General features: G+C 38.1%; 1 protein-coding gene across 4 annotated transcripts in view; it reads left to right on the forward strand.

Annotated features, from left to right (window-relative positions):
• Positions 1-165: 165 nt before the first annotated feature.
• Positions 166-19804, forward strand: part of Tbck (TBC1 domain containing kinase) — a 124157-nt gene continuing 104518 nt past the window's right edge. Inside the window, exons 1-5 of one of the 4 annotated variants that reach the window (XM_050132563.1) lie at positions 166-435; positions 2225-2450; positions 7345-7417; positions 18703-18817; positions 19053-19126. In XM_050132563.1, coding sequence (XP_049988520.1) covers positions 2270-2450; positions 7345-7417; positions 18703-18817; positions 19053-19126 — 443 coding nt within the window. In that variant the 5' untranslated portion in view covers positions 166-435; positions 2225-2269. The remainder of the gene's footprint in view (positions 436-2224; positions 2451-7344; positions 7418-18702; positions 18818-19052; positions 19127-19804) is intronic. The other 3 variants (XM_050131122.1, XM_050131851.1, XM_050130431.1) reach the window with 3 other exon arrangements.

Genomic DNA, 19804 nt, shown 5'->3' on the forward strand with positions numbered 1-19804 from the left:
CTTCTCGTGCCACACCACGGTCTCATTTCCCCTTTCCTCCTCCCTCCCTTCCTCCAATCCTTCCTCTTCTTTCCCTCTGGCTGCACTTTGCTGTCTGTTTGGGCGAGGGACAGGCGGCCGGAAGTTAGGGGTCTTCCCTCGGAGTTGCGTCGCCGGACCGTGACGTCACGAGCAGTGGCCGACCTGAGGCAGCCCAGGCGGAGGGGATGCTGGGAGCTGTCAGTGGAGCGGGGCGCGCGCTCCCAGCCGAGTTCTGAGCTGGGCACCCGGGCAGCCCTCGCGGGCGAAGGCTGGTGGCCCCCCCTGTCACCTTCCCTAAGCCGCCTCTTGTAGACGCGCCTGCAATGCAGAACACGGCCCACTAAGTAGCAGCGCCAGGCACAGCGCTTAGGAGCTCATCCCCTCCCTAATCTCTGCGCCCCCAAATTCAGGCAGGTATTCTGGTGTCCGAGCGTTCGTTCTGTGTGGTAGTGGGTGGGGCTTGTGGGATACAGAGGACAATCAGGTTCAGAGAGGGACCCCGCTTGTCTGCAGCCAGCAGTAGAACCAACCTGCGGAACTACTTGCTGCTGCTGCCTTTGTCTCCAGACTTCTTCCCCTCGAAGCTGGAGCTCACCGAGCTTCGAAATGCAAATACGGTTTTACTCTAGATAAATCAACGTGCCCCCCTCCCCTCCACCACTAATTTTTGACATTTCCCCTTCATTTGAGTCATTCATCTCCAAGACCTTTCTGAGTTTATATTGTGTCTTGTTCATTGAAAAAGTGTGTCTTGTCTGAGGTCCTTAATAGTCAAGCAGCTGAAGAAAAAAAAAATCGGACATAAGGTTTCAGAAGATTCCCTGCGTAAATTTTACTAGCCAGCTGCTTCCACGGCTTTTGTCTTGTAATCTTCCGCCTCTTCATTTTAGTTTTTTCATTTTCTTCTAGTCACCTAGTGTGAGCACACACATGTATATCTGTTTTCTGTTTGTGAGTTTTGTGTGCACCTGAGAAGTAATGGAGGAATAACTAAATGTCTTCATGATTGCTAGTGGTTTGTCTTTATTCAGTTGTATGTGGTTCAGATCTAAATTGAAACCCCAGTATTTTGTTGTAAAATTGAATATTAAAATGCCGCAGCTAAATCTCATCTTTCCAATAACTTCAATCCTGATATTTAGATATTATTTGGGATCTATTTATTGAATAAGAAATTAAAATTCTGGGCAGTGGTGGTTCACACTTGTAATCCCAGCACGCCAGAGTCAGAGTTAGGCAATCTCTTTGAATTTAAGGCCAGCCTGGTCTACAGAGTGAGTTCTACAACAGCCAAGGCTGCACAGCGAAACCCTGTCTCAAAAATAAAACCTGAAAAAAAAAAGAAGAAATTAAAATTCTAGTCATTGCCCTTTGAAGGAGGAGAAATCTAGGGAAAAGAAGAGGAGGAGCAAGAAAAGGAGAAAGAGAGGAGGAGAACTCCCCGGGCCAGCCACCCAGCCACACACCCCTCCATGGAGTAAGAAGGGAAGAAAAACATGTAGAATTAAAATAGGTAAAAAAAAAAAAAAAAAAAAAACCTGGAAGCAAAATAGAGAAGGAGGAAAACAGGTTAAGTTAGAAAAGCTGGCTAAAAACAAGCCAAACTAAGACTGGGCATTCATAAGTAAGAATAAGTCTCTGTGTTTTTATTTGGGAGCTGGGTGATGGGACTCACAAAGAATTATAAAAATCCAACTACACATGGGTCTCAAGTTGGATCAGTCATTGGAAGGTCACTGCCACAAGATCTGTGCCTCTTTTACCCCAGCACATCTTGTAGGTTGAAGGTTTTGTGGCAGGATTGGTGTCCCAATCTCTCCACTGAAAGCTGTGCCTGGCTACAGGAGATGGCTGGTTCAGGCTCCAGGTCCCCCATTACTAACAGTCTTCACTAGGGTCACCCTCGTGGATTCCGGGAGTTTCCATTACACTAAGTTTCTACCTTGCCACTAAAATACTCCCCAAATCCAATTACTTCTCCCAGTATTGAAAATCTTCGAAGTTCATTTTGAACTGCAGTATAAACCTAGGCTCGGGTGATTTCTTTGCTTTTATATATTGTCTTGAAATTTTTAAACTTTGGCTTTTTTATAGTTTAGTTTCATGATATTTTTTCCAAGTTGTATATTAGTTTTCAAGTGAGAAAATACTGGATTAATATTGGGTCAGTCTATCTTAAAAAAAAAATTGTCTCCTTTTCTAGATCATCTTAGAGGACCCAGAACTCCAGAAATGTTTCCTTTGAAGGATGCAGACATGGGCGCCTTTACGTTCTTTGCCTCAGCTCTTCCCCATGATGTTTGTGGAAGCAACGGACTTCCTCTCACACCAAATTCCATCAAAATTTTGGGTCGCTTTCAAATCCTTAAGACCATCACCCATCCCAGACTGTGCCAGTATGTGGATATTTCTAGGGGGAAGCATGGTAGGTAAGCTTTGTGTTTGGTTTGTTTTTTGATTTTTTTTTTTTGGATTTTCTTTTGTATTTTATGTTCACTGATTCAAATCATGATGCAGTTTTAAATACAGAATATGTATTGACATGCAGTCATGAACTTACTTTTATGGTTCAAAGTAAATGTGGCTACCTTTTAAAATGAAAATGGAGTTTTTATTTTCTTGTTGTTGCAGTTGATTTTTTTTAATAGGACAAAAGTAGTTGGTTGAGACTCATGTTCTGGGACAGCAGTGTGTGTCACTGCTGTGATCCTATAGTGAGGTTCCTCCATAGCTGAAGTTGCTGAGGATGACAATTTTAAGTGGTAGTGTGGCCATTTGTCATTGGCATTGATTACTTAGAAATGCCTTTGGTTGCTAGTGAGATGAAATGAAGGAAAATTATTTTACTACATAGGTTTGAAATTTAAGTTGGAATAAATAACATTATTAAGGCCATACTATAGTTTATTCTCTACCTATAGACTATAAATTTCAACCTAAATGTGTGAATTGGTCAGGATTATCTCACAGGAAAGAACTTAGGGCCGGTAGGATTTGCTGAAGGAGGCAGAGGCAGGAGGATCACGAGTTCGAGGCCAGCCTGGGCTACACATTTAGCAGCACTTGGGAGGCAGAGGCAGGCGGATCTCTGTGAGTTCGAGACCAGCCTGGTCTACAAGAGCTAGTTCCAGGACAGGCTCCAAAGCTACAGAGAAACTCTGTCTCAAAAAAAAAAAAAAAAAAGACAGGAAAGAACTTAGGGTTTGTATGTATGAAAAGATTCTGTTCTAGGAACTAGAATGCGAGATTCTTGCTAGTCCAGCCCAAAACACAGGGCATGTCAACAAGGAGGCACTGAAGTTCAGCAAGAGCTAAGACTGCAGGTTTTTCAGGGACTCTTCAGTATGTCTCAAGGTCATTCAACTTGTGAAATAGTTTTATTATTTAGGATATTTAGATAAGCTTTCATAAGGATCCTGGTTAAAAAATTCATATAATTTCTTCGTAGGTTTATCTCGACTAGAATTTGCTTGAATACCTGACGATGATAGTTGACTTTTAAAGCTGTTTGTTGCAGCATCCTGGTACCAACAGTATTTGTGAATCAGTTTTTCTTTGTTGGCATTACTGTTAAACATTTACTTAAATATCACATTTTTTTACTTTGAATAGCAGAAATGATGCAAGAACTATATGTTGACAACACCATATTACAAGGCATTCTAAGTCATTTTTATATCAAAAATTCAATGCTTTCTGTTTTGAATTGTTTATTTTTATGTGACTATATATATGTGTGTATGATTTACATGTATGGGTAGAGATGCACACTTGTCAGGGCACATGTACTGGGACATGCATATGGAAGGGTGGGCAGTCAGATGACAATGTTGTGGGGTTGTTTATCTCTTTCCACAGTTACATGGGTTCTAGAGATCAAACTCAATTCATCAAGCTTGCATAACGAACATCTCTATTCTCTGAGATCAGCTATCTGTGATCCAGCCATCACTCTGGACCCAACGTCTCTTTTACTGTCTTTTTCTTATTCAACCTCTCTGTTATCTTTCCTGACTAATCTTCAGTTTCTCTTCATTGATTGAAAATACAGTTCTAGATAGACATGCCATGTGAATTTTCACATTTTGTTAGGGGAAAAGATTATTTCATATTTTACAGACATTCTTTATTGTCACATTTGTTTTTATTTTTAATATTTTATTGTTTTTAATTATATGTATGGGGTTATGTGCACGTTAGTGCAGGTGCCTTCAGACCCCCTGGAGCTGGAGTAATGGGCAACTGTGAAATGTTGGATGTGGGTGACTGGAACCTGACTCAGATCCTCTGGAAGAGTGGTGTGCACTCTTAACTGCTGAGCCATTTCTCCAAACTTGTATATTTGTATTTATAAATAATGCCACTGCACCGTTGATTCTTATCTGGCACATTATGGTTCCCAAACCAACAGTTTATTCTGTTCAGCCAGACTGTTTTTATAACGAACAGAAACTATTTTCAAACAAATCTAGAAATTTTTGGAATGAGTACTTCTATTGAGTTCTTGTTTTAAAAGAAAAGAGGTTCATAATGGAAATACTTCTGTATATACACCATCACCTCCGGGAGAAATGCTGATTCATGGCTCTATATTACTAAAACAGTGTTTAAAAATGTGTAAAATCTTAAAGCCATGACGGACACTGAATGTGTTCCCAGGAAACCTGAAAATTTTCAGCCTAATGCCCCATGGTATACAAGTTTCTTACAGATAGAAAAACATATGCATATCTACTTGTAAATGGCTGATTAATTAAATATGTACGTTTTAATAAATTCCAATGTTTGAGGTATTAATTTCAGTATTACTATACTATTATATCTAGTTAGAACATAAGTGTGTACTATTCCACACAGAACAGATCTCTTTAGATAACTGCCATCATTTCTGACATCCCCAGTATGCCTTTGTTCTAATTGATTTGTTTTCTTATGGGGATTCCACAACAAATGACTACTAAGGCACAGTTTATAGTTATTCAAAGTCTCTATTACAGCCTTCTGGAACTATACCCAGGTATTCAGGGACCCAGTTGTAGCCTTGAGAAAACCATACCCATCCTGGCATTCAGTTTGGCAGCTTCAGAGTGGAGGAGAGGGTACAGGTGGTGGGTTCATATAAGCAAGCAATTTGACAGAAGCTAAGATAAGCTGACTGAAGGAAGAGGTTTGCACAAGCAGTTTAATGGAAACGAAGCTAAGTTAGCTGGGACATCCTGACCTTGCATTCCTACAACAGAGTTGGATAATTTCCATGGCATTCTCCATCAGAAAGATCAAATGCTAGTTAAACCTGAAATGGCCTCAGCAAGAATGCAGGATGGAGGAAACTTTGTGCTGTCTTTCTCTGTCATAGTTTAACATACATAGTTTTAGTTCATGTCCATATGTTTCAGGTGAATTGTAGACAATAATATTGCAGTTCCAAACAAGACCAACATGGTTCCCACTATCACTAAATGTTTTATATAAGTAGAGAAGAATGGCATTAAGTAAAACTGAATGCAAAGTTTTAGAGTAAATAAGCAGTATAAAAGAAAAGTACTGTCTAGATTGCATTATAAGACTAGCGAATCAATTCTAGGGAACCAAAGCCTTGAGGAAGTCATGTTTACTGAGGCCTTGTTTACTTGAATAATAGTGAAAGTTATCAGTGCTGGCTCTTTTCCAGGAACTAGTCTCAGTCCTGTTTATATAGGAATAAATTTCACCCTCATCACAATTTGTGATATAGGCATGATTGTTTTCACCTTCTTCTCAGTCCTAATTATATGTGAATTCATTTCACCATTACCACTGTGCTATGATGTGGACATTATTGTTTTCTCCCTCTTTAGAAGAAACTGGCACAGAGAGATTAGTAAATTTCCCAAGGTCATGTGCTAATGAATAGTAAATCAGCTCAGCGTCTGAGTCTCAGAACAATAGTCTGTTTTTCAGCATCATGGAACACGACAGGAGATAACGGTGTAAAATGAAGGAGGGTGGGAAAATGGCTGAGTGGAAAGGGGTGACAACCTGAGTTTGGTCCCTGGAATGCACATAATGGAAGGGGAGAGAACCACTTTCCACAAGTTGTTCTGTGACCTCCAAACACACCTCCGGCATGCCCACAGAGCCACACTTGTACATGAACTGCTTATACACAATACACAAAATATATTCTTTTTTTTAAAGAGGGGTATCAAGATGTCTCAGCAGATAAAGCATTTGCCACCAAACTTGACACCCTAAATTTGACCCTTAGAAGCTATGTGATGAAAGGAGGAGAAACTGATCCCTGCGAGTTGCCCTGACCGCTGTGTGTGCACAGTGGAATGAGCACACTCACATCACTAAATGAATGTAATGCAGAAGTTCTTTCAAAGGTGAAGACATTTCAGACATGGGAACCCAAGTGTAATTCCCCAAAGGATGAGAATGCCCAAAAGCTGATGAGATAAATATTTACTGGACACTAGAGAAGGAATTCTGTGTTCAGATTTGTTGTCCTACCACTTGGGCTTTAGTGTGAAAGCATGCAGGAGGAGGATCTTAATTCAGCTGAAAAGAACCGGTAAGTGATTGCCATGGAGGCCTAAAGAGGTAGTGCTGGCTTAGATCCTGATTTCAGCAGGGGGAATAAACTGCAGGTTCTGGAAGCAACTGGGAGATGCAGGAATCTGTGTGTGGGTTTGGGAGAGGGAAAAATTATAACTTGTTTTGTTCCTCTTGAGCTGCTAGTGACACCTTCAGGTTGTTTTCTTGGACAAGGGTCCTGTATATCCCAGGCTGGCCTCTAACTAGATGTAGCACTAAGGATGGCCCGGTCTCCCTTTCAACCTTTCAGTGCTGGAATTCCAGCCATGTGCCACTACCCTGTTTTATAAAGTGCTGTGGATTCAATCAATGCAGGGCTCTGTGCATTCCAGGAAAGCTCTCTAGCAACGGAGCTGCAAATCAGCTAGACAGTGAATTTTACACTGAAGCCCAAGGTGGGCTCTAAGTGTCTGCAGTTCAAGAGAGTTCCAAGGTTGGAATAAAATGTGGTCATTTTTCAGTAAGTAGTAGATGAGGAGAAGCACAGTAAAATGACTAATGGATAGTCAGTCTTTTTAATAATGGGTAGAAGATGGGTAGACTTCAGTTTGGATAGGTGGAGTGCTGATAGAGGAGGTTGAGAGGAGCAAGCCAGGTAGAAGTAAGGGAGACTGACCACACATCTACACAGTGAAAATCCATAATAATTTTAAATACTGTTATTTGTGTTATATGTTAACTTTAGAGGGCTACATGATCTTTTGTTAAAGTGTATTAATTATAAACTGGATTTGCTTTTCTCAGAACGACTGGTGGTGGTGGCTGAGCACTGTGAGAGGAGTTTGGAAGACCTGCTCCGGGAAAGGAAGCCTGTGAGGTACTGTGGAATGTGTAGCAAATGAGTGAAGAGTGGAAACTGGCAAACAAAGGAGGATTCTACCAAGAAACTGAAGGGCATTGATTTCTTTCGTTCTTGTGTAATGATAAAATTCAATGTAGGTTTTTACTTTAAGAACTTTAATTCACTTGCTGCATAGAAATTCATTGTTTACATTCTAGAAAGTACTTGAAAAATTCCTCAGTGGAGTGTACATATATGAAAAATTTGATATTTTAGTTCTAAGAATTTGTTCCGCTAGCCAAGATTATTTTCCTGAAAGAAGCCATGGTAACCTCTTGGTGTACACCAATAGTCCCTGGTGAACAGTGAGCTTTCTTAGTAAAGGCCAGGTTGAGAAAGAGGCGGAAGTAGTAATCATGACTTTGGTAGAACTTAATGATAGAATTTAGTTCAATCATTTCAGTGACTCAAGAAATTTATGTTTTCTTAGCCAGAGTAGTGTGTTACCTAACTTTCTTATTACAAGTGCACTATTAAAACAATTTTTCACTAATTTACTCAAAATTATTTTTTTAATCATAAAAGATTTAATTGTATAAAGTTATATTAAACTAACAAAACTTGCTTACCATGAGTCCTTATGATATTGCAATTATCTACTTCATCCCCTGAACCTGTGGCTGGAGTTTCCATACAGGACAGCAAGGGATGCAAGGAAAAGCTCCAAACTATCCTGAGGTCAATGCCACTTAGAATTTCAATGAAAGAAGCACCAAACACCAAGATGGTCAACCTAGAACATCTTTTGGGAACCCATTTACAGAGTGTTGCAGCAAGATACAGAGAGGTTCTAGGTGCTCAGTTAGAGGCAACAGCCTGTCACTCACCTAGGCTCTAAGTAGCAGCAGCAGGAAGCACCTGCTCTCACTGGAGTGCTGGCTGGCCTCATATATTAGACTCTGACATCCTTCTCATGGATAGTGTTAAAACTCTTGGGCCTAGGGTATAAGGATTCTTGGTATCTGGCAGAGGCTAGTTGCAGATCTCCAGTGGCTAGTGAGGCTTGGCTACAATCTGAGGATAGTTCTACCCTCTATGGAGTAGCTCTTGTTCGTGGCCCTTCACAGCCTTCTCCCTATTCCATATCTGTCACCTTTGTTCCCGGCTGTCTCTGCCCTCAGCGGCCCTCTAGATCTCTTCAGTCTTCCCAGCTCACCTGACTTGCAACAATTGAAAGTAGGCAAATTAATAAACAAAAACAAACAAAATTGAGATAGGCCTTTTATTGGATTTAATGTTGCAGTTACAGGGGCAAGTGGGAAGTATCTGCTGACTGACCACAGAGGTGAGGCAAGCAGACTGTGGCAGAATGGGATATGATTTGGCAATGGTGTTTGTACAGTCCTTTTTACAAATGAAAAACTGTGCTTCCATCAATTGCCGGCCTTTCATGGGGCCAGGAAAACTGCTCTCCTCTAGACGGGGTGAAAACAGCTGTAGTTCACTGAAACTTGTCTTCTCTAGGCTTCCACTTCCTGTGGCTCATGACTGCCTGAAGTGGTCCTGTCTGGAGCTTGAATTCAGCCATGGTTGTAAAGATCCTTTGCAGCATCCTGCTGAGATGTCCTCAGAATAATTGCAAAATGTCCAAAATAGGGTTGCCATGAGAGCTGTCCCCCCTTTGCATGAATATGAGCTGCTTGGCTGATATTACCCCAAGGCTTCCACCATAAGACAAGAGTGTCACACAGGCTTGTGTCTGTATTTGACTGGTCTAAACATTCACAGAAAGCATTAATACTTAATGAAAACAACATGAAAGTAATAATTCTAATAGCATATAGCAGTACATGATAGCATTTAACAGTACCTAGTAGTGTTTATCTCCTGCCTTAGTCCTCCAGGTGCACTAAGATAGTGCTAACACCAGCTAAAAATATCTGAAATTATTGGGGAACCTATGTCTTCTTCTGTCCTTGGCAACCAACAAGTACACACATGGTGCACATACATACAGGCAAAATACTCAAATACATAAAATAAATAAATAAATCTAAAAAATATTTAAGAAAAACTTAGACAAAAGAAGTTGGTGACTAAAAAGAAAAATTTCCAAATGTATCCTTCCACAAGGATTCTCCTCATTTTTCTTTTCAGTATTTTATAAACATTGAATTGTGCTATATGAGGATGCACTCTGTGATGCTTTGCTATGAGATCATATCTACTATCTCATGAAACGTTCTAGCTTTCCATCCATGTTTTAGACATGATGAATCTCACAAGAGGAACATCAGCAAGTCTGAGTGAAGAAGTCACATTTCTTCAATAAGTCACATTTTTGTCTATATTTAATCAAAGTGTTAGTGACAGAAACACAGAGTAAGATTACAAACAAAATTCTCCTTGATTTTTATATCCTTTACATTTTATAGTGTTTTTTAATTTTTATTTTATAAAGAAGACACTGACTTTTATGGGTTTTTGCAATTTCTTCCTGAGAAATGTGTTTAAATGTCAGTGTAAATAAAGTCTTGTTTTTAATCATTCTGGTAACAAGCTTGTGGTGGTTTCAATATGCATGCCCCCCAGAGACTCATATGTTTGAATACTTGGTCCCACTTGGTGGAACTTTGGGGAAGGATTAGAATCTGTGGCCTTGTTGGAGATGTGTTGCTAGTGCTGCTGGACTTGGAGGCTTTAAAAGTCCACATTTCCCAGTTATCTCTCTCTGCCTCATGGCTGTTGTCTCAGGATGTATACTCTCAGCTATTGCTCCAGTGCCATGCCTACCTGCTGCGATATTGCCTTCCATGATTGTCAGAGACTCACCCTCTGAAACTGTGAGCCCAACAGACTCTTTCTTCCACAAGTTACCTTGTTCATGATGCTTAGAATAATAACTAAGGCAAAGCTAGAATTTAATATTTTCCATGGAAATTTGAATACAGCATTACTTCCTACCTTCCAGTAAAAGTCATCTAGCCAGCCTCAATTCCAAGTTGTTGCTGATTGTTGTAAATTTATTTAGTTAAGAACCGCTTGTTTTTTCCTTATTGGGCTTGCAATGGTCAGAGGGCGCTTCATGTGCTGCAAAATAGCTTGTTTATTAATTAAAAAAAAACAAATATGAGTGAGTACATCCCATGTTCCTCTTTTTGGGTCTGGCTTAGCTCACTCAGGATAGTGTTTTCTATTTCCATCCATTTGCCTGCAAACTTCAAGAAGTCCTTGTTTTTTACTGCTGAGTAGTACTCTAATATGTATATATTCCATACTTTCTTCATCCATTCTTCAATTGAAGGGCATCTAGGTTGTTTCCAGGTTCTGGCTATTACAAACAGTGCTGCTATGAACATAGTAGAGCATATACTTTTGTTGTACGATAAGGCCTCTCTTGGGTATATTCCCAAAAGTGGTATTGCTGGGTCCATGGGTAGGTTGATCCCGAATTTCCTGAGAAACCTCCACACTGCTTTCCAGAGTGGTTGCACAAGTTTGCATTCCCACCAGCAATGGATGAGTGTACCCCTTTCTCCACAACCTCTCCAGCAAAGGCTATCATTGGTGTTTTTTATTTTCGCCATTCTGACAGGTGTAAGATGGTATCTTAAAGTTGTCTTGATTTGCATTTCCCTGATTGCTAGGAAGTTGAGCATGACCTTAGGTGTAAATAAAAAAAAAAAATAAAAGGAGAAACAATAAACCATACATAATTAAAAAAAAGTAGCTTGTTTATGAAACAAGCAAGTGCCATCATTTTTTAAGGCTTATAAACTAGTTTTTACCACCAGAAGTCAGTGATCTGGACCTGTAAGAAAGAAAGCTCTTAAGAGGTTTCATCTGTGAGTTATCTTCACTTATTTATTGTATATAACCTGCCTCCGTAAGCTGCTACTTCTCTGGTTGTCATTTATAGTTCACTTTCTATAGATAATCACACCATTCAAAACATAACTAATTTGATAGAGATGTTGAGGAAAATTTAAGTTCAGTTAAAATTTATCTGACAGAGAGTAAGGGAATTAAAACTAGAAGCTGAGAGATGAGTCTTGCACATTACCAATAAAAATGTTAAAGCATTAGATCTTATTGGATCTGTGGTGTGTCTTCATTTGTATTTGTATATGCTGCTCAGGGCAGTTTTTATCATATAGATGGTTGTTTCAACTATATTTAAAAGACTGTTTGTGTTGCTTTGTTGCTTTTATTGAAAAGCAAATGGCAGTTTAAATGTGTAGGTCTACTTTGGGGATTTATATTTTGCTTCATTTACCTATTTTTCCATATATATGATGAGGGTATGCTATGTAGATTACTATAGCGTCACAGTACATTTTAAAAGCTGCCAATGCAAGTTTCCATCATCAGCATTTTTCAAGATTACTTTAGCTATAATTTGTTCCTTGAATTGTATTCACATAAATTTTGTAATAAGCTTCGTACTTTTCAAAAGTGTCTGTTTGATGTTGTATTGAGGTGTGGTTATACTGATAGGCCAGTTTGGGAGGCAATGACATCTTTATGCTCTCTAGTTATCCAGTAGACTAACACACTGTCTCTCTAAATTTATAAAGCTTTATTCCTCCCTGCAGTGTTTTGTAGTTTTTAATATATGTTTTTTTCCTGTTGCTAAATGCAATACTAAATATTTTGTTTTGATATGAGTGTGTAAGAAATTATATTTTATTTCCATTTTGCTGTTGATATATAACAATATAAGTGAATTTTTTCAAATTCAGTTTTCTTTCCTATGACCCGATTGAACTAAATTTTGTGTTAGTTCAAATAGTTCATTTGCAGATTTCTTAAGAGTTTCTGTGTAAGCAGCCATACTATGAATGCTGAAATATGTTTACACTCCTTTCTAAAAAGTCATATGGCTTCTTATTATCTTGATCTATTTCACAAAATTGAACTTTTGCTGGATAATTTAATGCACATACTGATGGTTATATTTCCTTGGTTTCAAATATTAGAGAAGAATATTCAATATTTTACAATTATGTATGATATTTGCAATAATATTTTCATAGGTGCCTTTTTATAAGATTAAAAATTTTAAAGCAGGATAAAAGATTGAGTGTGTCTGTGTTGTGATAATAGTTATTTTAAAGATAAAAACTTTATTACAAAAATACTCAAACTTATTGAATGGTGACTTTATTCTCACAGATATATTAGGACTCTGTTTTGCTGGTTATTTTGCAGCAGGAAAATTGGGGAATACGGGCATAGTTGTTAATTTATAAAATGCTCCCACTTAGTGGAAAGCATAGTGTCACATTGTTTTTAAAGACCCTGTGGTGTTTAGAGGATCGTGTGGATCATGTGTTTTGCTTTATCCTTAAAATAATGAGTTTTACAATCTGCCAGTAGATCACTGATCTTAGCTGCTGTTTAGTGCATATTCCTCACCTTGTAAACTTACAGAGTGAAGCAAGATAGATTTGAAACAGTCTCAAGTGTAGCGAATCAATTCTGGAGTTTCCTGTTATCAAATCAGGCCATGTTTCCTTGTGTATTTTGATCTTAGCAAATTGTTTGTTGAGAAGAAAACATACCCAGAGTTCGGATTGAAAGTTGATTTTCCATTGTTTGTGTCTCATTGCCAATAGATAGAATTCCAGACGTGCAGCATCCAACAACTTCACTTATGTTAAAATAAATGCTGAGCTGTAAAATGTTGGGAGCAGTGAGTCCCCAGATCCTGAATTTCTTGTAAACAACTTGTTTTCCCCTGATCTGAGTGCCTACAGCTGCTCTGAGCACGAGACCTTCAGGAGTTCCTGATGGCAGGAGAGTGGTTTCTGGTGGGTTTGGCTGGGGCGTGGCTATCCCTATATAATCTGCCCCTGAACACAATAAAGGGGGCATTCTGGGGAATTCAAAGATGACCCATGTCGCTGTCTCTCTGTCTGTGTGTGTCTGTGTATTTTAACCTCCAGCCCCCTTGCCCGAAGCTCGCGAACTGGGTAATAGCGCACCTAGCACATACACGGTGGCGCGGTGCATAGCAGTAAAATATGCCCAACCTAACAACTTCAGACATAGTGAAAGTATTTTTATACCTTCTTTGAATATTCTTTGGTAATTAATTTGTGAAAGTCCCATTGCAAAGCATGTGAATCTGAGGGAAAATGAGTTATTTAATTTAGCATAAAATACATAAACTCAATAGTAAAAGGTTTTCTCTTTCAATTTTTAAACTATTTCCTCTGGGGCTGGAGAGGTGGCTGAGTGGTTAAAAACAGGTACTGTTCTTGCAGAGGACACAAGATCAGTTCCTGGTACTGCATTGGTGGCTCACAACTACCTATAACTCCAGCTCCAGATCACCCTCCGCTGGATACCATGGGTACCTGTGTTCATCTGTGTACATACCTCAAACAAATACACGTATATTCCATAATTTTAAGGAATTAAATATTAAAATAATTTCTTTTTTAAAATGCTGCTGAATAAGTGATATATTTCGATTAAAGCTTCCAAATGTATTAGCATATCATTGAAAAACACCATGTCCTCTGATTTTGAATTTATAAGATAATAAATACTGAAAAATTATATACTTAAGATCTTTTTAATATTGAGAGTATAGAAGAGATTCTTTAGAATAAATAGAATTATATGCTTGCAATATCATTTGAGTATTAATCAACAGTGTTTTTTCCTCTCCATTTTTTATATCATACGGTAGCTAACTATACTTCATCTGTTTTCTCTTCCTTAACTTTTTACCTCAAGCTGATAAGAAAATTTAACCAAAAGAAAATGTATATGGAAAGGATTAGGATTTTTATAAGGTGGAAAAACATGTTGAACTTATATAGTCTAGAATTGTTCCCTTTTTGGTTTGCTGACAGTATGTGTGTTTTGGCTTATGCAGTGGCCTTTAGAAATATCACGGATCATTGATTTGAGGAAATAGCATGTGTGGTTTTAGTTAACACTTCTATATGAATGATTTCCAAGTCTATCTCAGCAGTCCTATATGAATGATTTCCAAGTCTATCTCGACAGCCGTGACCTCTGGTTTGCTTCCCTGGTTTCCATTTCTTGCAATCTGATAGAATCTCTTCTTGGAAACATTGCAGAAACCTGAGGGAATTGGTGGTTTATTTGTCAAGTTAACAGAATCTAAAATCACCTGGGACAAGAGCCTCTGAGAATGTCTGTGTGGGATAATCTTAATTATGATCATTGATGTAGAAGAACACACTCACTGTGGGTAACACCATTCCCTGGGTTTGGAGTCCTGGACTGCTTAAGAGAGGTGACAGCAAGCTAAGTTCTAGCCTGCATGCATTAGTTCTCTGCTCTCTGCTTTTGATTTTGGATGTAACACAGCCAGTTCTCTCAGGCTCTGTCACTGTGACTTTCCTTTCATGATGGACTGGGAGTGGGAGTCAGATAAGCTTCCAAGAATGGAGTTGGCTTTTGTCATAATTTATCACAGCATCTGGAAAGGAAACTAAGGTTCTCTTTGAAAACAAATTTACAATTTACCCAAGTATTATAGACTTTTATACCAGTCATTATACCACTAACTCTTCCTACAGCCTCCAAAAATAGTTATACCAGCTAATTACCAAGTGTTTAAACCAACGGTGTCTTCTAATGTAGAATGCTTTTATTCCAACCTCAGAAATACCAAAGTTTTATCGTTCAAACAAAGTGTCTGAGACTCCAGTATGTGAACCCCATCCAAAACATACTTTTAAGTTACTTACATCCATAAAATGGCACAGAGTAAACCCATTCCAAAGAGAAGGGGTAAGAAAATAACAAGAAAACCATAGCCTAAATCAAGACTGAAGCACAGCAGGACAAATGTATACCCTGTAGCACCATCTGGCACTGAGGGCTCCCTATAACAGTAATCAGAGGCCAATAGACGTGGTTGCTGAACTCCATGGTCTTCTCACCAGCAGCAGCACGCATTCACTTTCTCTTGGATTGGCTTTAGTTGGTATCTGAACTTTCCTTTGACTGTGTACCAGATTACTGTCATCTTTAGCCTCTTGCTGAGGTCTACATAGCAACACAAGCCTGACCTTCATAGCTTTGCATAGTAGCGTTTCAGAGCCTCTCTTCAAGAAATATGACCCAGCCACGCATTACCTAGTATCACCAGCTTTTTTCTGGAACCTTAGAACAAGCCTTCATAACTCCCTTTCTCAAGTTGTGTCATAGGATGATGGTAAATTCTGCTGTTGCTGCTGCTGTTGCTTAAGATGTAGTCTGGCTACTTTAGACCATTGCTGCTGTGTCATCTCTGTGCCTTCGTGGCTGGATCTCAGAAAATATTCCCAAGGCAATTGTTTTCCACTAGTACACCATGGAAGTTCTACGTTTTTGAACACTGTCCTTTCAAATGAATGTTCTATAAGTGGGTGCTCTGTTTTATGTCTGTACATGAGTGAGGTATTATTTACAATTTTCCCCATGCAAAGTGTAAAGAAAGTACATGAATTCTCATTTATGGGGCTTTAACAATTACAACTGCTTTGTCCATGTTCACCTTGTCTGTGACTTTAACTTAGTTCATGTTTTCTTCTTTACCAAACTGAACATATTTGGCATCTTTTGGTTACTCTTTCTGCCCTTCTTTCTAAACTTGCTGTGACTGTAAATCTGGCTAAATAGCCACTCTGCAGCCTGGATGATACCTAGTCTAGAAATTTTCTCTTCCAAGCAAGTAGTCCACTGCTTTTTAATTCAGCTACACCCGGTCCTCAACACAGACAAGCTTGTGTCCAGATGACTTGCCAGAGTGTAACATGGATGGCCTCTAGGCTCATTTCCAATAGAATGCTTGCTCCATTTGAAACTTGATGAGAGACCGTTTATGGTCTCATTTCTGTTAGCATCCTGGTCTTTCACACTCCCGTCAGAATCATTTACTAAGCTTTCCATATAGCATTCTCAGACATCACTAACCTGTGACTCCAAAATTCTAAATTTTTCCTATAAACAAATCCCAGAGGCCTAGGAACATATGGTCAGGCTTATCATGGGTACTTTACTTCTTGGTCCTGATGTTCATTGACACACAATATCCAAAAGGTCCTTGAACAGTGTTACCAACTGGGTGAATCAATGACTCAAGCATGAGTCCAGATGAGACACACTACTTCAAAACTATACCACAGAAACTAAAATTTACTGACTTAAACTGATGCTCAATGCTAGTTATTTATAAGTTTCAACTTTGGAGTTGTCTGATTTAGATAAAGCCTTAGACTGTGTTGGCTAACACAAGTAAACTGTTACATGTTAACTATTAGATATTTTTATATTGTTATTATATTACAATTATATTGCTTAAAAAAGATTTAATTCTCAAACTTGTTGACCAATTAAGAAAAACAGGTTTAAAATAAGTAAGTCTGAGATATGTCTTTAGTTGCAGCACTTAGAAGGCAGAGGCAGGTAGGTCTGAGTTCAGTGCCAGCAAGTTCTAAGACATTAAGGGCCTTGTAGTGAGACCCTGTCCCAGAAATAAACACTGTCTCCCCACAAAATCCCTCTAAACCAAACAAGTGTACCAAATTCCAAAGGTGCCGTTCACTATTGTCTTTCAGTATTTAAAACAGTAATATTTTCCTTCTCTTTTTATTTTATGTTTTAAAATAAATTTTAAAAATTAAACCCTAAGTGTATAAAGAGACAGAAAAGTAAGTCTGATTTATTGTTTGATTCAAACTGAAAATACTGAGCCTTTAACTGTGATTCCTATATCGTCTCAAACAGTAGCCAAGAATATAGCTAATTAATTTCATAAACTTTACTTTTTAAAATTTTACAAATAAAATTTATTTTGATACACACACCCCTTCATTTTATCATGAATGTAATTTTGACATACACATCTAATATTAATTGATAAAAACACTCTTAGGAAGTAGAATGAGTTTTCTGTATTCAGAGTTTAAAAATTGGTTTAATGAAAACAATCACTGTAAAGATTTGATTCCAATTCCATAAGAAATCTGTGTTGAAATACAATGCAGCTGAGGACCTCTAGTGTCACTGCTAAATATGGCATTACTTTATAAGCTATTGTGAAGTGTGTGTGTGTGTGTGTGTGTGTGTGTGTTGTGAGAGAAGGAGAGGAAGGAGTGGGAGTGGGGACAGAGAGGGAGAGAACAAGAATAATAAGAGGAGCTAAAGTTAACAGATAGAGGCAAATGAGATGCTTAAACTATGTTTTTGTCATTTAAAACATTTTCTTAACATTTTAATTAAAATATATTTACATAACTTCCCCTTTTCTTCTTCCCCCTTCAGCCCCTCTCATATCCCCCAATTTCAAATAATAGCTTCTTTGGTAATTATTACTGTTACATATAAATAAATGCACAAGTATGTAAATACAGCCCATTGAGTACATTTTTTTGTTATTTGTGTGTATATGACTTCAGGGCTAATTAAGCTATATTAGATAACTAATAAGGGCAGTCATCTCCAAGGAAGGCTAATTCTCCTCTCAGCAGTCAATCATCTGTAGTTCTTGGTGGAGAGCTGGGACTCTGGGAGATTTTTACCCCTTCCTCATTAGCACATCTATTGATACTGTCATTTTTCAGGACTTGTTTATGAGGCCCCTTCTAAGTCAGTCTCACTGACATTCTCACTAAAAATCTTTCCATCCCCATCTTTAGTAGCCTTGCCTGAGCCATCTACATGCAGCAGCTGTGCTACAGATATGTCCATTGGGAAGATATATATTTTCATGGACTTAGATTCAAAGGTTTTCATTGATTTGGTCCAGATATTTTAAATATTCCTGGGTAATTTGGTAAGATAACCAGGCTGGTGAGTGACAAAAGCACCCTATTCTGCTATAAGTACTGTGTACTACTCAAATTAAAACCTTCCCTTGGAAAAAGAAAGATGGTTTCTATTGTAGCCCAAACTGTAAGATTCTATAGCACAACCAAACGTTCTAATTAGGAAGTCTAAAATATGTAGAATTAGATATGTGTGTATACATATGTCACATATACTTAACATAAATATATGTACACACGTGTTTGGTTTTTTGAGATAGGGTTTCTCTGTGCCTGTCCTAGAACTCACTCTGTAGACCAGGCTGGCCTTGAACTCACAGAGATCCTCCTGCCTCTGACTACCAAGTGCTGGGATTAAAGGTGTGTGCCATCACCACGCAGGGAAGTAGCTATTTTGAAGATGTATGTGCTCCACTGTGTCTGCATGGAAGAGCAGACACTAAATGCTTTTAGTACATCTCATTTCCCTTGAAACGGACTTTATTTACCTTGTAATTGATCTCTGATTTTTTGTTTTCTTTGTAGCTATACAAAGGTTTTGTGCATAGCATTTGAGGTACTTCAGGGCTTACAATACTTGAACAAGCATGGCATAGTACACCGGGCGCTGTCTCCTCATAACATCCTGTTGGATCGAAAGGTAATTTTCAGCTAATAATAGATAGTTTTATGTTGCTTGAGAATGAAAGCTACTGAAATCCTGCATTAATCAGAGAAATAAGACTAATAATATGTTTCAGAATAATACAGTAATAACTATAAAAATGATGTATTTGTAGCAAACAAAAAACTTTTAAAATTTATTGTTTGCCAAATTAAAATTTGTCATTTGTATTAAGATATTTCATAGTGATTTTCTCTCTTTTTCATTGTAGGGTCATATTAAACTGGCTAAATTTGGACTTTATCACATGACAGCTCATGGTGATGATGTCGATTTCCCAATAGGGTAAGGATTGTTTTCCTCTATTTTGAATTCTATCTTAACCTTGATGAACTTCGATAGTATATATTTGGTTAGTGGTTCTTGACATGAAAACAGTTTTCTTTATTTACTACATTTTATTTTTCTATATACTTCGTTAACAAGTAGACAATGAGTATTTCCCCAGTATCTCAAAGATTCCTGAATTGATCTTTAACAGAACAGAAACAAAGAGTCACAAATCATTGGCTGTGTTTACCTTATGATATTCCTTAATTAATTGCATGTCATTAAGAATTAAGTGGTGTCAGGTGAGAAAGCAGACCAGATTTTTAATGGTAGTGTGTTCATTTATAGGCTGGAAAGCGTCAGCTGTTTTACTTTCAGTTTAATGTTTTATGTTTATTTACTGTTCCTAGTTCCCAAAGACAGAAGTGTATTTTTAAATTCAAGTTGATTCATTGTGGGTATTGGAAGTAATGAGATAAATCACAAGTGTAGTAAAGAAGTCTATTTAATTGTTTCTGGTGTGAAATTCCAGATCTATGCTGCCTTCCGAGAAATGAGTGGAAATTTATTTATGGTATATTTAGATAAATGTTTCTTATAGAGACAGCTGTATTGTTGCATGATTCCTCTGAAACATTTTCATGATGTAATCCTTTCCCTTACATCTCCATTATTTTTAGCAAAAATAAGAAA

Source organism: Alexandromys fortis, unplaced genomic scaffold (genome assembly GCF_014885135.2).
Source record: "Alexandromys fortis isolate MF-2015 unplaced genomic scaffold, M_Fortis_MF-2015_v1.1 scaffold_19, whole genome shotgun sequence".
NCBI classification, from domain to species: Eukaryota; Metazoa; Chordata; class Mammalia; order Rodentia; family Cricetidae; genus Alexandromys; species Alexandromys fortis.